The sequence below is a fragment of the Rhipicephalus microplus genome, chromosome X, assembly GCF_043290135.1.
Source record: "Rhipicephalus microplus isolate Deutch F79 chromosome X, USDA_Rmic, whole genome shotgun sequence".
Lineage (NCBI taxonomy): Eukaryota > Metazoa > Arthropoda > Arachnida > Ixodida > Ixodidae > Rhipicephalus > Rhipicephalus microplus.
Genome location: NC_134710.1, coordinates 212,296,891 through 212,313,570, shown reverse-complemented (window position 1 = coordinate 212,313,570; position 16,680 = coordinate 212,296,891). Strand labels below are relative to the sequence as shown.

Sequence of the window (16,680 nt, the reverse complement as noted above, 5' to 3'; positions counted from 1 at the left end):
AATGGTTTTCCTTAAGCTCAATTACTTCAGGGGAAGGCGAATACATTCTCGACTACTTTCTCGAGAAAGAGAGGCGTATGTCCGACAATTACCAAAGTTTTTAAACGTTTCAAACTATTTACACGACAGCACGAACTGAAGTCTATTAGTTTCCTCTTGGAATCTTGCACCATAAGGGATTTCGAAAAAGTAGATGACACCTGCTTCAAGAAATTTATTCTCCATTCGCAAACAAAAAAACAAACAAATGGAAAAACAAATGAATAAACGAAAAAACTAAGAATTGAACAACCAAACAAATAAACAAATCAAATATTGATTACCATCATAATCTTTACTGTCGACCGATTCCATGTCCAGTGGAGGACAAAAGCCTCTCCGAATAATCTTTTGAATACCGTAAATGAGCTCATTTCATTCTTTTCGCGCGAATTCCGCAATTTGAACTACGCACTTGTATCGCTAAAATGGCAATAATAGCAGAGAAATAAACAGTTAATAGTCAGGTGGCAAATCAAGAGAGGTTTATCGGCGAAACGGCACAGAAATTACCCGTGTAAACTACGCAAGTAATGTATGCTACGGAGAAAAACACAAAATACTAAACAAGTGCTTGTTCTGCGCTGTGGTTGCTCCTCTGATTCCCGCATGTTACTAGTAATCCAAGTGTACATTAACGTAGGCCAGCCACTACTTCTCTCAAAGACCGTCGAAATATGTATTTTTGAGAATATTATAATATATTTGCAATAAACCAGGGTGTTGACTCTATAGGTAAATACCAGCTTCCAATGGCGTTGCTTATTTAGTCATGACAACAAAGTTGTAATCAGATGTTGTTTTGTTGCGGGGGGGGGGGTATTCCGGTATGTGTGTCCCATTCGCGTTTTTATGTGCTGTTGCAAAAGAGACGAGACCAACACCCGCGTCGCCCTGGTTGAACACATCGTTCTTCTTTTGTTTATTGCGTGCTCACGTACCCCCCACCTTACGCTCACATCTTCGTGCGTCCGGTGCACAGCACTGCGTTTCCCACCAACGTTTTCCCGTGGTAAATTGAAGTTTGTCTCTGTATATCGCCCTCCTTCGCAATTCATGTGCGGTTGAACTAGGCAAACTACCGCTTGTGCTTGCTGGTAATTTCACAACACGCTTGCCGCTTAAGGCATGCGATGGCGTCAGTGCCTCTGCATCCTCCGCGTCCTCGCAGAGTTGGGTGAGAGGCTATCAGTTGACGATCGCTTCCACCTCCACCAGCACAATGAGCAGCGCTTCGTAACTGAGGCTGCTTCCTTCAAGGCAGTGCTCGAGCACATCCTTGATTTTCCGTATGACTCGCTCCCGGAAACCTCCCCACCACGGGGCTCGTTCGGCGATGAACTTCCAGTAGATTCGGTGGGTACATGCGTGGTTTCGCCCGGTCTCGTTTAGCAGGAATGGCAGTTGCTTGGAACAGCTGCGGAAAATTTTGGAGTTATCCGAATAAACGGTAGATGGGACGACCCTCCTAGACGTAAATCAGCGAAAGGCAAGAAGAAATGAGTGAGTGGGTTGTCATGTCTGAGATTAATTGTAACTGCACTGCCCGTGTCATCGCACAGGAGGAAACGGCAATATAAAGTTTCGCAGGCTGTAGAGTAGAGCAGTAGTACACTGGGCCGCAAAAGTCTACTCCCAGCACGTCGAATGGTGACGCCTCCGTTATGCGGTCTTTCGGCAATGGTGCCACTGTGACCGATGCTGGACGCAAACATCAGTGATGACACGTCAAGCACGTAAGCCCTCTTTTAGCTGTTTGTCTCCCTTTTAAAATTCAAAACCTTGTTCGGAGGTCCAGCAGCGTAATTTGAACGCCGGCGTGTAGAAGACGAACATGCGTCGCGGGTATCAGGAGCCTCGTAAACACGTGGTTGTTTGGTAATAAGATTGGGTGTTTAAGCTCCTCTGGTCCATCAACTTTCTGTAAACGACCTGCAACTCTTAGAAACTTGTCCTGGTCAATATCCGGCCTTAGTTTCCGAACATTGGAACTTGATGGCAAAGGCTGGCTGTGCGGTGCGCGGCGACGTCCTCTGGGAAGATGGTTTTCTAGACAAGTTTCATCAAGTATCGCTTTGCGTTATCTATTTCCTGAGACGTCAACGGCCCAGAGGAGGATGGCTGGTTTCGGGAGGCGTTGCAAACGAACCTCGAAATCCAGGCAAATACTGTGAGGAGCCTGAAGAGTGACATGTACTTCTCTTGGTCCAGTAGTGGTCAAGGTGGATGTATGGTTTGATCTGATACTGCAGTTGGCAACACGGCCGGCGATTCGCTGTTGATGTCCTCCACCGTCAGCGCAGGGCGAGGATTCAGAGGCCAGATGCCTTCTGATTCACAAACCAAGGAGGTACATTCCACTACTCTGTCTCTTGTATTAGAACTGCTGCGGAAATTCGCACGTGAAAAGGTTCTGGATATTTTGCGACCGCGCAGTGCCGCCAAGTGTAGCCTTGGGTCAAAGTCTTAATCTCTTGCACACGGTTCTTTACGAAGGTCGCATCGCAAGAGACCCAATGTAATGATATCATTGAATCCATCCAGAAAGAAGCAACCCAGGATGAGAACTCGAGCAGTTTCTGGATGTAATGCCATAACCTCGCCGCTAAAAGATAGGCAAAAAGCTCTAGACACGGTAGCGTGATTCTATTCAGTGGTGCAAGGCGAGACTTGCTCACGAGCAGTCGCACTGTAAAACGGCTGTTTTCGAGTAAGTGGCGCACAAAAATGGCGACTCCATACGCATGAGGGCTGGCATCAGCAAACAAGTGTACCATTGTGCGTCAATGCTATTGCGATGCAACTGCGAGACAACGTGGAATTCGAATGATAGACAGGACATGCAGTTTCGGCACCCACTTCTATATTTCCTCAATGTCAAGTCGATGAGGCTTGTCCCAGTCGAGGTCTTGTTGCCATAGCCGGTGAAACAAAATTCGTTCTGTCCCGTGAAATGGAGCAACAAAGCCTAGCGGGTCGAAGAGTCTGCGAAGGCTTGAAAAACGGTTCGCTCCATCGACGGTTTGGTTGCAATGATTGCGAATACGGCTTGTGAAGTGATGATGATGTGATCGGATGAGCGATCCCAAAATAGACCAATCAACTTGGACTTGGAGCTCTCTTCGGTAACATTCTCGAGTTAAAGGATATCCTTCAAGAACTGGGCGCATAGAAGGCGCGAGTTGGAGCACCACTTTTGCGTTTCCGTTCCGGCGTCGGCAAAGATAGCATATATTTCCCTGTAAATCTTCAATGCCTTCTCTTTGGAAGACGCACCCATGATTAAGTCGTCAACGTGAATTGACCGATGCAGACAGGTGGCGGTATCAGCACCACCTCAGACACAACCACCCGTCTGCAGGTACCAGGTGTCCGGGTACCAACAGACGGGTGGCGGTGTCCAATGTGGTGCTTCAGGGTTGCTGACGCCATAAGCGGGCTTGAAGACGCTCCGAACGGAACCCTCCTCATGCGCCACTCGACGATTGTCGAGATGGGATGGTCAGAGGAGGGGAGTTGGTCAATCCACAAGAAATTAAGCGCGTCTCTTTCTTCCGGTCTGATGCATATCTCGAGGAATGCCTTTCGGATGTCCGCAGTAAGAACGAATTCAGTGCTCCAAAACTGCAAGAGCAACTGCAGGAGTTCAGGACCCAACTTGGTGCCTTTATTGAGCATGTGATTCAAAGGCAGTTCACTGTATTCACGCGACGAGACGTCGAATACGACACGGTCCATTGTAGTCACGGCCTCTCGTCGGACTACCACATGATGAGGCATGTAGTAGAAGGTGTGTCCAAGAGGTGCTAAAGGTGCTACTCTCTCCGCATGCTCTTCCTTAAAGTACTCACTGATATGGCATGGTATTCATGCAGAAATTCTATGTGATTCTCGAGCCACTGAAGCTGACGCTTGAGCCTGGTTTCAGCCACACTTCGGTTCGTACATGACGTGAAACCTTTTGACTTGATCATCAGTGGTACCTCGTAGCGTCCTGCACTCTTGCGTACTCTGCTACGAAAGTGGAGGAGCGCTGGTGCTTGCTGACGTCGTCTTGTCCGTCAGTGATGCCGATGGCGTGCAAGCGCCAGATGTCTGATGGGTTTCGAGGTAGAACTTCAGTGCACCAGTTGTTAGAACAAGCCAGGAACAAGGCAGTGACACTGATGGTACGCGAAGACAACCGATAGTTAACGTTAGCGCCCACTCCTTGAATGACCCAGCAAAATATGGTCTCAACTGTGCACAGAGTGTCAATGAAACGCTCGACACGCCCGGTCACTACACTTCATTTGTGGTCTGAGCCGATCAAAGCGCTTATCATGGAGTCTTGAGGTTGGTACCCTTGAGGTGCATCAGCAAATGACTGATTGCAGTCACGCACAATAGCGATAACACTCGGCTTCAACGTGGGACCATTTACGGAACAGACCTCTGGAATATTTTTTTTTCAATTATGTGAGCCCAACGAAGGAGCTAGACAACACACATTTTTTATCTGCCAAATCTTGCGCCGTCCACAACGAACACGAACAAATTATGGTAAACAAACTTTTACCCATCAAGCAACTTGCATATTAAAGAAATTAAAACATAAGCTTAATTTTGATTGTACAGAAAAACATTTAAGGTACAAGTTGAAGAAGTGCTAATGCAGGAAAACATCCTTTTTGATGGATCCTAAAAATACTGATGTTAGCAATGGTAGTAGTCGGGCGATGGAAATCTTGTACTGCATGTATTTTATTAACTATAAAATATAATGGTATGTATCACATGTCTCGAATGTTCTACTCTGAATCATCCTGAGTGATTGTTATTTAAGTATGTTATGTAGTAAGTATGTTACAAGATTTGTAAAGTCAGATTCAACGTAACACGATAATTTTTGGCACCTATCTTTTTTTTGTTGCTTCTTGTGTTCTTGAAGGACTGATGCCGCGAAAGCTGTTTTTTATTTTTATTTTTTTGATGTACGAACTGTGTACAAGGGTGTTGGGTCCTCTGTCAGGCTATATGCATTTAGCCCCAACATCCTTTTGTTTCTTGTGTCTTGTACAAGAAAACAATAAAACAAATTTTAAAATTGAAATTGAAATTTAATCTCTAGAGCTTAAAGATTGACGTCTAAAGGCTCCATACGTCCACAGACCTTGATGTTTACCCTTCGGCACTGGTAATGTTATGGATGTTTTGAGCCGCCGAACGTAAAGACGTTCACCTCTTCGGTTACAGTGCAAGATAGGCGAAGCTGCTGCGATATGTCCTTACAGATGAACGTTCGTTGGCTGCCGGTGTCAACCAGCTGTCGCACGGGTACATGCCAATCGGTTCCGAATACCCAATCTGTGGCTTTTTGGAGCAACACAGATGACGAGTGCGTGCTGCTTGCTGGAGCCTTTCTTACGCGCTTTTCTCGTTTTGAGGTCACCTCTAGAGGTTCGGTTGCAGTCAACTGTGGACCGTCAGTTCCTCTTTGGCTCCAGATCTTGCATAGAGCCGAGATATGGCGTCCGGAGCATCGTTCCCACTTAAGCAAGGGTGCGGTTCGGCAACTGCGAGTAATGTGTGCTTGCTTCCCGTACCTGAAGCAGATGCTGTAGCTAAAAGACGTTGACGCTTTTACTCTGCTGATAGCGTGACCCGACAATCACGGGTCATGTGTCCCGAGATGCCACAGAGTGTATGTATAAGCTGTTCAGGCCTTCAATTCAATTGATATATTGATATGTGGGGTTTAACGTCCCAAAACCACCATATGATTATGAGAGACGCCGTAGTGAAGGGCTCTAGAAATTTTGACCACCTCGGGTTCTTTAACGTGCACCCAAATCTGAGCTAGCGGGCCTACAACATTTCCACCTCCATCGGGAATGCAGCCACCACAGCCGGGATTCGATCCCGCGACGTGCGGGTCAGCAGCCGAGTACCTTAGCCACTAGACCACGATGGTGGCATCAGGCCTTGAATTCGAACGGACCGATGATGACCCTGCTGTCAGAGCTAATGCGGATGGCAGGAGGCATCACGTTGTTCACAGTAATATTATAGTTCAGTGACGGGATCGCTGATCCGGCTTTCTCGCGTGACCGCGGCTCTCCTCTCTACTTTCGACTTCCATTTGAAGGAACTTCAGGATTGCCTTCACTTGCTCGTCTGTCGACTGGACTACAGAGTCTGCGGCAACTGTCTTGGTTTTTATGCGGCTTCGGTACTGGATAGCCAGATCCTCTGACAATGAGCGCATTCGAACCCTTTGCAGAAGAACCACGTATTCGGAAGATGGCATACCAAAGCTCTCCAAACAGCTGGTACAGAGCTGTATTTTTTGTACAGGTTCCACAGCCTTGATACAAGTGATAATTTCTCGTTTAGCTCGATGGCTAGAAGGCTGTCAATGTGGTCGTCGATGAGGACATCTTTTCGGCCAAATCTTTGGGTGAGCAACTTCACAGCGATGTTGTAGTTCGCTTCTGTAAGGCGTATTCTTTCAATGGCCTGCTTCGCAGTGGCGGATAAGTACGTCTTCAAGTATTTGAACATCTCAATGCCGGTGAGATCGGGGTGCGTGTGAATGGTCACCTCGTAATGCTGCCAGAACACCTGCCATCCACGGTTCTCGTCGTTTAAGACAGGCACTCGAGGCTTTGGCAGCGCGACTCGCAAGCTTGGTGCGCGTGGCCTATTGTGATCGATGAGGGTTTGGCCGGTAGTGTCCGAGTGGGCAGCTCCCATGGATTGGTTGGATCCGTTGCTCGTACCTGCATGCCCCGACTGGTTGGCTTCAAGGACGGTAGAGCCAACCGTTACACGTGCGTTCATCGCAGATCGAAGCCTGCTGATGGCGTTCACGAACTTCTCGTGGTATACTCGAGAGCGCCCTGAGCTTCTTCACCAAACTTTTCCCCGTCGAGGACGTGGGCAATCTGTTTATCCAGTTCGATGAGAGCTGAATCTTTGTCACGGAGCACGTCGAGGATTTCCTGCAAGTCGGCGGTAGACGGTAATGTGTCTCGCAAGAGGACCTCGCTGGCTTCGGACAGAAGACGGGTTGTGGCTCCGCGGATGATGCCACGATGCCTGCGTAGTTTGTCCATCCTGGGAACGTCTCGATGCTGAGTATGTCGGCTTTCTACCGGGTTTTCGGCACCAATATGTTGCGACAGAGACGAGAAGGAAGGAAGGAAGCAAGGAAGGAAGGAAGGAAGGAAGGAAGGAAGGAAGGAAGGAAGGAAGGAAGGAACGAGAATGGAAAGAAGGAAGGAAGGACGAAGGGAGGAAGGGAAGAAGGAAGCTGGGAAGGAAGGAGGGAGGAAAGGAAGAAAGAGGGAGGAAGAGAGAAGGAGGGGGGTAGGAAGGAAAGGAGGGAGGGACGGAAGGAAGAAAGAAAGTGCCTTGAAACTGTGGCACACACTCGCGCTGAGGGATTGGCCAAGAACTGGTTAGTTCTCAAGAAATACTGTTGATTTGTTAGCTCAAGGTTTTTAAACTTTTGAGAAAAAGGCCAAAAATAAATGAGAAATGGACAATTAGAAATAACGAATATCCAAGATGAAGTAGATGGTTTCAACAGCATCAAAAAGTACATGAATGAATAAAGGAATTTGGAAAAAAAGGTAATTTAGGAGTAATAGTAGGTTATCTCTTTGAAGCTTTAATAACCTGCAAGGCATCGGCAACTTTCCCGTAGATGAACTCTAGGGACAAAGCTCCAAGAGAAAGTACATTAGAAGTGGTAAACTCCAATCTTACGAGACGAAAAATGGCATCTAATGTGATTTTGCGCAATACAGCGTATTTTTTACTATATATCAGAAAATGTTCTAATGTCTCAGGGACTCCACAAAACCAACAATTAGGGGAAGCAGCCAAACCAGCTCTGTGTAAATAAAAATTGGGATACTTAGTTTGACACCTCAGCCTTGTGATAGTGACTTAAATTGGACGTGTGTCACATATTTCGATTTTCAACGATAATTTAGGTGTTGAAATTCCAATGTATTTATCATGGATGGCAAAGAAAATTCTTCCAGCATCATTTTCCTTCTAAATCTAGCCCCTATAACAAATTTAGATGCTGGAAGTATGTGAATAACTGGGCCATTTAATGATGACTTAGCTAGTGCATCCATCATTTCGTTGAGGAAAACTCCCTTATGCCCTGGTACCCAAACCAATTTAACCAACTGTATATACGGTGGAACTAATGATTCAAAAGTACTCAGCACGTGGGAGTTGTCATTTGCAGCAAGATAGCGACAGTGACGCAGTTAAAATTTTTGCCGAACTAGTTGGTGCAGTTAATTTGCAGAGAGCCCAAATTATCGCAAAAAAAAACTCTGCTACGAAATCGGGTACGAAATCTGGAATGCGTAGAGAAAATGACCAATCTAGAATAGGGGCGAATACACCAATTCCACTTTTTTCTTCCCTTCGCGAAGAATCTGTCGCAATGACGATCCTTATTTATTAATTGATTGATTGATATGTGGGGTTTAACGTCCCAAAACCACTATATGATTATGAGAGACGCCGTAGTGGAGGGCTCCGGAAATTTAGACCACCTGGGGTTCTTTAACGTGCACCCAAATCTGAGCACACGGGCCTACAACATTTCCGCCTCCATCGGAAATGCAGCCGCCGCAGCCGGGATTCGAACCCGCGCCCTGCGGGTCAGCAGCCGAGTACCTTAGCCACTAGACCACCGCGGCGGGGCACCTCCTTATTTATTAATGAACCATATAATCACTCAGATTAGAATTTAAAGTGCGGTGTGACATTAGTTTCGCTTGCATGGAAAAAAATTCGTCAAACTGTATTACGATGGAAGTGTTGCTATCACTAATTCGAGAGGCGGCGCTTGTCGAGGAAATTTAAGTTGTCAAGAAAGCTCTGTATATGGAGAACTTGAGGTGTGTGCAATCTTGGTCAATATGATCGAAAAAACAACTCAGGCCGGGAGACAAAAACTGTTTCAGAACGCCTGGCTGGGGGTATTAGAGCTTTAAAAATAACTGTACCGCGAATAATTTGAAACGTGAATCAAGTGATGAGAGTCTAGCTTTTATATACAAGACTTTAATTGTTGCAAACTTAGGAAGACTTAAAACAGAGACGCAAGGCTTGGCTCTCATGCGTTACAAGCGGGCGAATCTTATAAGCAGGAGCGCCAGCGTACAATGTGCATTCAAATTCCAGCACCAGCCGAACGTACATGCAGTACAATGATAAAAGCGTTAGCCTTCCCATGCCAAATCAACTTTGACTAATCTTGTGTAACAAACCGACCACCTGAACACCCTTTACTGATATGTCGGCTAATATGAATATAGTCAGCGGCGGCAAAAAATGCGATGTCTTCCGCATAAACATATGTGTGTACATTCTGATGTCGTAGTATAGAACCTATTAGTATATTAAATAGAACAGGAGAAAGATTTGTCCCTTGTGGAACGCCTCGTGTTTGCGCGCACGTAGACGAAGAAATGCTGCTTTTGGTACAAAAGAATGTCTGATTACTCGAAAATTCCTCAATCCACGCCGTAATGTAATTTGGGAGGTTCATGTTGTGCAACTGCTTAACTAAAACTGCATGTTCAACGCTGTACTATGTTTTCGCAATGTCCAACGTAACTAATGCGGCGTACTTTCTTTCACGCCGAGCTAACCGAATCCGACTCTCAATTTCTATATGTGCATGCCATATCAAGCACCCTGATCTGAAGTCAATTTGAGACGGATTTAGAATATTTTTCCTGTTAATTACCTTTATTATACGGATGTTTAACACTGCTGTTTACATAAGCTGCTGTTAACATAAGCTCCCACGATACATATTTTTTTTCACCTCGCTACGCCATCAACACATTTTAAAGGCGCATCGCAACTTTCCTCATGCCGCGAGCACAGTGGTGTTGCCACTCGGTATCTTGTTTTTTTTTTGTCTTTTTTACACATTGTGCTAAATTAGCGAAATGACGCTTACGTATCCGATATAAAACGTCTTTAACACCCTCGGTACTTGTCGGGGTCAGTCGTTACCAGGCGCTTCTTCCGGACGATCCACTCGCGACAATGCTCTTCCGACAGGAGCCTTGTCTTCTCGCACTCCGTTGCGCGCACTTTCGGGACTTTCTTTGCTGCTGCTTTCGATTTTCATCTCTTTGCTCTGCGTGCGGCTGGTGCAACCGACTATCGCACAGTAAATCATTGCCGCACGCATTATTAGAATACACGACCATGAGAAGTTTGCCGAGTGCTCCCGTCAACGTGTTTCCCGTGTTCCACCGTCTGACTGAGAACTTCAAAATGGCGAATTCTCCTATAACGCATCGTGCGCTGCGCGTCAATGTATACCCCCTATTGGCTACATGCCGTCACGTGAGACAGCTCGACACGCGTTGGTTTGTTGCAGTCGCTCCCGAGTATACCATCTTTGCTATTGAAACGCGGACTCGCCGTGGTAAAGCGCAAACCTTTTGACGGATACGAACTTGAGCTGCCGGGTGCTTTGTGCTGTGAAATACTTTTCACCAAATAATTATGTCGTTGTTCGTTGCCATGTGCGGCTGGTGCACCTTCTTATGCCAGAACAAGTAAAGCAACCGCAAAGCTCTCCATGATACCGCCCGGTAAGAGCAATGAGTTGTGACAAGAGACATGGTTGCATAGAATCCGGCCGTTTCAGACTCAATTTTGCGAAGTGGCAAGTCTGTCACTTTGAATATGCGTCCAAGTTTGTTTAAGTAGCTTTCCGCTCTAACGCACCAGACAAGTCGCAATTATTGTGCAGTACGCTGCCACCTCTCAAACAGGTTTCAATAATTATTTGCGGGGTCTGTTTTTTGTTGTTCACAATACATGATTACGTTTACTGCTTGATAATCGGCGCCGGTTTGTGCGTTTAGCACGCACGCGAAAGGACGATCGAAAGTGTTATTGTGAAACTTCAGGTACCGCGCAGCTTTTCCGAATAAACGAAAATTGAGGGCAGATACTCAAAATGGGTAGCCTCCATTGGCCTTTGTTGTGTTCTCGTATATTTCAGAGGAAGTTGCTTTCTCTGGCTCTCTTACGCGGACTGGTCAGCCGGGGACTTTCGATGGTAGCTGAGCGAATGATGCTTGCCTTCGAGTCATTGGTGCTTGCATCGTTTGAGAAAGTCACGTGTACGTTCCACCTCGCGCGATGATTAGTACTATTTCGTGTGAAATAATAAATTAGCGACAGGAGTTCTCGCAAGGTACGGTGACACGCTAGTTGATTCACTCGCTAGCTGGTTCTTTCAATGATACAGTTCGCAAGTCGGATACGTCCTCCATTCGCACTTGCAAAAATGATTATTGCATTTAAGCACTTCACAAAGTAAGTACAGCTGTTCTAATCTATCAACTATACACAGCATACGCCTTAAGCACATTATTAGGGTGAAAAACTTAGATGCCTCAACCAACGCTAATTGTCGCCCTTTGCTTAAGCCTACGGTCGTTACGCTCAATAACGACGTCTCCTTTCAAGTAACCACAGACCTGTTTAAACATTTTACTTTGCTTCACCTATTGGAAAAAGTGCCATAAATCTCAGTGGAAGGCAAAATATAATACAGGCTAAAACGACTGGCAAGCTAGGTTTTCACCTCCTCGGCAAGTCCCCGATTCACATTCGCAAACACTATGATGCTGCTTCGCGTTTTCCTTCATCTTCTGCTTCGCCACCCAAACACGTTCACCTGGCGTGCGCTTACCCGCTGGGCGTGCTTACTTGTCTGGCGTGAGATGCAGTAACACGGATGTTCGATATAACCAGCACAGAGCACAAAAAATACTTAGAAACTTGGAGACATAGATTGAAAACGAAGACAGGAAAGAAGAGGAACAGGTATAAACAAACTTGAAAACAACTATATAGAGAGAAAAAACAGACATATAGCCAGAAAGGCAGAGAGAAACAAAAAAAGGAAGCACCACTTAGAGAAAGAAAACAGATCGAAAGAGTTAAAAGTCCATAGATATAGGGGAATGACAGAAATAGACAGAAATGTAAATAAAGAAGGAACAAAGAAAATGACAGCATATCCCCGAGGTGAATGATGATGAGTGGGCTAAGCTCGTACTGCAGGGTCCTCGCGGCACGGCCTCGCAGGATGACGGCTAGTTTCGGCCTCCCGCGCTTGCACGGCGGGGTCGCTTTTTGTAGCGCGAGCTGCCACCGCCCAGTGCGCACGCCGCTCGGCAGCCTTGTTCATTCTCCGTCGACGAGCCTCATTTGGCGCGCGCGCCAACACGGCGCCACCGAAGAACACGCAATCGCAGTGGTGCTATCATCTCTCTCTCCTTCCGTACCTGTGATGTAAATCTTGTTTTCATAAAACACACCATTAATTATTACCTTTTGATTCAAAACACTTCTAATGTGGGGCGATCAGCGTATACGTATTCGTTATATAGTACAAAAAGTGCCATCTATGGCCGGATTGGAGACTCAATGAGCGGTGGTTAAGAGCAATAACGGGGATGAACAATGGACGCCTTGAGGAGCTTTGCCATTCAGAAAACAGAGGGAAGAGTAAAAATAAAGAGGATCAAGGAAAGCCGCCCAGCTTCAAAGTTAGTCAAGCCTTCCGCCACTAATGCAAGCAAAGCCAATTTTATTAGTACATCACTCGCCAGTAAATTCCGTGATGTGCTCAATTCTACCGCACAGCCAAGCTTCTGCCTGTGAATACAGCGAAAACAACTTGCTCTGCTTGGAAATGCACTGAAAGTAATTTTAATCCTTTACAAATATGCGCGTCCTGTATGCGAGCTCAACAAATACAAGGTGAAATAGCATCGTTACTAGATTCTTCTTCAGTGGTCAAACTCCGCTGGGACGAGGCGGCAAAACGCGGCCGCTTTTGTTTCCCACTCCCTAGGTGGCACTTCCGATGCCATCTCACCGGTCGCCGCGGCGTAATGTATCCTATGCACAGTGTTAAACGGAGTTTTTGCTATTAATTTGGCATTGCGAGAGTTATTTTCCGTGATAGTGCACTAAGGTTATTACGAGGGGGCAAATAAAGCACCATTTGTGCGGCTAATGCGGTGCAACATGGCGGAGATGCGAGTGGGATGCCTGAATATTGCGGGCATTGTGTAAATTTAGCCGTATTGCGTTTTTGTTGTTTAAAATTCAACCGCATATATTAAAAACCGTAGCAGTGGGCGTAAGGGTAAACGCTGGAGGACTATACACTTGAATTCAGGTGCATGTTGGAGAAACCACAGGGGGCAAAATTTTTTAAAGCTCTTCAGACGACGTGCCTCGTAATCGTATAACCTTAGTTATTGTAATATGATGAGGCACACAACACATTCATCTGATGCCGCCATATATATTGGAAGTGTGAAGCCTTGAACAGCTTGTTCATTCCAGATAACTCAAAGTTACGATCCGAACGTTTTTTTTTTTTTTTTTGAAGAAAAGGTAGCACACGAATTCGATAGATGCGTGTCCCTTATAAGGCTTTAAAATGCTAAATATAATGAGTTCTGCAAAGTTTTATATAACACAATTTATTGAACGCTACAACAAACACACTGGAAGTCACTTATGTTAATGCGGTATCAAAATTACTTCACCCTGAAAATTCTGCACGTAGTCCTTCAAGATATTGTCCTCCTGGAAGCCGCTGCCAAACACAGCGCAAGATCTTGGTAGTTCCTAATGCAATCTCGGTATTGCTCATTGCCACTCATGAAGACTCACCTCATCAACGGTTTGTAACAGACCGGACTATCTGCTATCAGCATTCGCCCTGGGCGATATTGTCTCCTCCTCCTCTCCACCGTTTTGTGCGCTTTACTTTCCTTCCTTTGCTTTCTTTCCCCCTTCCCCGCTGTGAGCGCGGCTACTTAAGCCCAGCAAATAAACGGCCAGGGGTTTTCGTCATGGCGAGGCCCAGCCAAGTGTTCATCGTCGATTTGTCTCTGAGCTAAACGTTACACGGTTGGCTTGAAAAAATGCCTTTTTTCGGTCGCAGATTTCGTAGAGTCATAGCCGCTTCGGTAACCTGTGACAAAGCAGCGAGGCATGTTTTATAACATCGAGAAACCGTCACACGATGCATGAGAGCTATGCAGCTAACAACCGGCGTGATAACACAACAGAGCTCACAGCAAGTGAGACACAACGTCAATTGTCACCATGATATCGCTGTAAGTAGCAGTGGGAGCACAAACTGCGCGAGTGTTGACGATCTCGCTGAGACACACAATGATAGCGATTGCCACGGAACGCTCTTGCACTAAACTAGCACGCTACGGAGAAGCACCTGTTTCTTCACTTCGCCGACGTGATCGGTGGCGTGCGTCTAACCGCTGAGAGCCTCGTCAGACCGGTCAAAAAACTACGAGCGCGCCCCCTAGTGGTGGTGTATTGAAGGGTGACACCTAGTTGTGGCGGCGCAGCTTGCAAACTGAAAGAAGAATCTAGTGACGTTGATGAAATAGAGCGTCAGACCATGTGAATATTATTAACGACTTTATGCTCTAAAGCCGATCGCCCGCTACAAAAGGCACACACTTTACTTCACATATACCTCTACGGCCACGTAGTGGGTGCACAGCAAGTTCGAATATATTTCAGTGCTTGAAGTACGCACCAGAGACAGGATATATCGCGAAGTTTTCATAAATGCATACATATAAATTGAGTTTTTGCTGCAGGGCTGGCACGCGCACGCATTATTTTAGCCATTGCAAAACCTGCACTGCACGTATGATAATGATGATGATGATTCCCGTAAGAATAGCACTACCCACAACGGATTATCGGCCGCAGTACTTTCATTGGTCTTCCTCTTTTTCTTAATTGCCACGTAGATCTTAGCGAGCGCGCGTGTCATATGCGCGTGGTCGTTCGTTCTCCAAGGCGTTCCACGTCAGCTCGCTCGTTATCAGGTTGGAGCCTCCGTATCAAGTCTTCGACCAGCATTTTTTCGCATGTGCTCGCCGCGACTTTCGCCAGCTCACCGCAATCACGACCGAGACCTTGTTGTCTCCCCCGTTTGACGTAAAGCGTCGTGAAGACACAAGACTACGCATGTCTTCGCTTCGTGGGCCTCCCCAGCGACACCGTGCTCCCACCGGACAGCAAGACTGCGGACATCACGTCGAAACGCAGAGCACATGGTGACGGCGAAGACCTGGTGTTTGTGTTTGAGAAGCGCCGTTTCTTACTTGCGGAGTTCATGCGAAATGCATGGGACATCGTCATGCATGACCGTGAGCTCAATCACGAAGTGCCTCGGCTCCGCACCTGTGCCTTCTTCGCGAAACGCCTTCCGGTCGTGTCCTGCTGTCACCCCCGGCCCTTGTGGAATCGCTACCGTTCGCACGTCGACGAGGCAAGTGTTCTGTGCTGCTTTAAGGCCGGCACATGCATTCAGCTTCAACTTCTCAGCCTCAGCTACGCCACGCACCTGCGGCTACTTACAGGGTACTTCGGCGGCCAGCCTCGTGCTTTCATGCGCGGTTTCTTGCCGGACCCCATGATGACGCGGAGCTTCCTCGGCACCATGTGTGGCTGGCTTGCTACTACTCGGCGAGTGGAGTACCACATGACTCGCTCCCGGAAACCTCCTCACTACGGGGCTCGTTCAGCGATGAACTTCCAGAAGATTCGGTGAGTACATGCGTGGTTTTGCACGGTCTCGCTTAGCAGGAATAACAGTTGCTTGGAACAACTGCGGAAAATTTTTGCGTTATCCGAATAAACGGTAGATGGGACGACCCTCCTAGACGTAATTAGGCGAAAGGCAAGAAGAAATGAGTAAGAGGGTTGTCAAGTCCGAGATTAATTGTAACTGCACTGCCTGCTTCATCGCACAGGAGAAAACGACAATATAAAGTTTCGCAGACTGTTGAGTAGAGTGGTAGTACAGTGGGTCAAAATTCTACTCTCATAACGTCGAACTGTAACGCCTCCGTTATGCGGTCTTTCGGCAATGGTGCCAGCTGTGACCGACGCTGAACGCAAACATCAGAGATGACATGTCAAGCACGTCTGAAGCCCTCTTTTAGCTGTTTGTCTTCCCTTTAAAATTCAAAACCTTGTTCGGAGGTCCAGCAGCATATAACTTGAACAACGGCGTGTAAAAGACGGGCATGCGTCGCGCGTACCAGGAGCCTCGTAAACACGTTGTATTTTGGTAATAGGATTGGCTGTTTAAGTTCCTCTGGTCCATCAAGTTTCTGTAAGCGACCTGCAACTCTTAGCATTGCGATTAAGGCGCTGGCCTTTCCAGCGGGCGAGAAGGCTTGGCGTCGAGCAGGTGGGCAAGGTGGCTGTCCATTTTTCAACCGGAAGGTCAGTACTAATATTCTTCGTGGTACTTATGACGTCCTCGCTGAGCTGGCTAATCCACTGCTGGATGCTTGGCCTGGTTGCAGGTAGGGGTCGGTCGTTGCGGACTTTGTGAAACTTGTCCCAGTTTGTCCAAGAAAACTCGCGTGCCCTCTTTCGGACCACTAAAAACTGCGCGTCACCAGGACGTAATGGTCGCTACCTAAGTCAATGTTCGAGTTGGCCCACTGTACATCGGGGAGATTCTTGACGAAGGTCAAGTCGGAAGTCGAGTCTCTGCCGGATAAGGTGCCCAAC

The 16,680-nt window shown here is 46.9% G+C and overlaps 1 protein-coding gene across 4 annotated transcripts in view; it reads left to right on the top strand.

Moving 5' to 3' along the window:
* Nucleotides 1-14,811: 14,811 nt before the first annotated feature.
* Nucleotides 14,812-16,680, top strand: part of LOC119183795 (uncharacterized) — an 86,095-nt gene continuing 84,226 nt past the window's right edge. For 3 of the 4 annotated variants that reach the window (XM_075878555.1, XM_075878556.1, XM_075878557.1), the window contains exon 1: nt 14,812-15,702. In XM_075878555.1, the coding sequence (XP_075734670.1) occupies nt 15,269-15,702 (434 nt within the window). In that variant the 5' untranslated portion in view covers nt 14,812-15,268. The remainder of the gene's footprint in view (nt 15,703-16,680) is intronic. The other variant, XM_075878554.1, reaches the window with a different exon arrangement.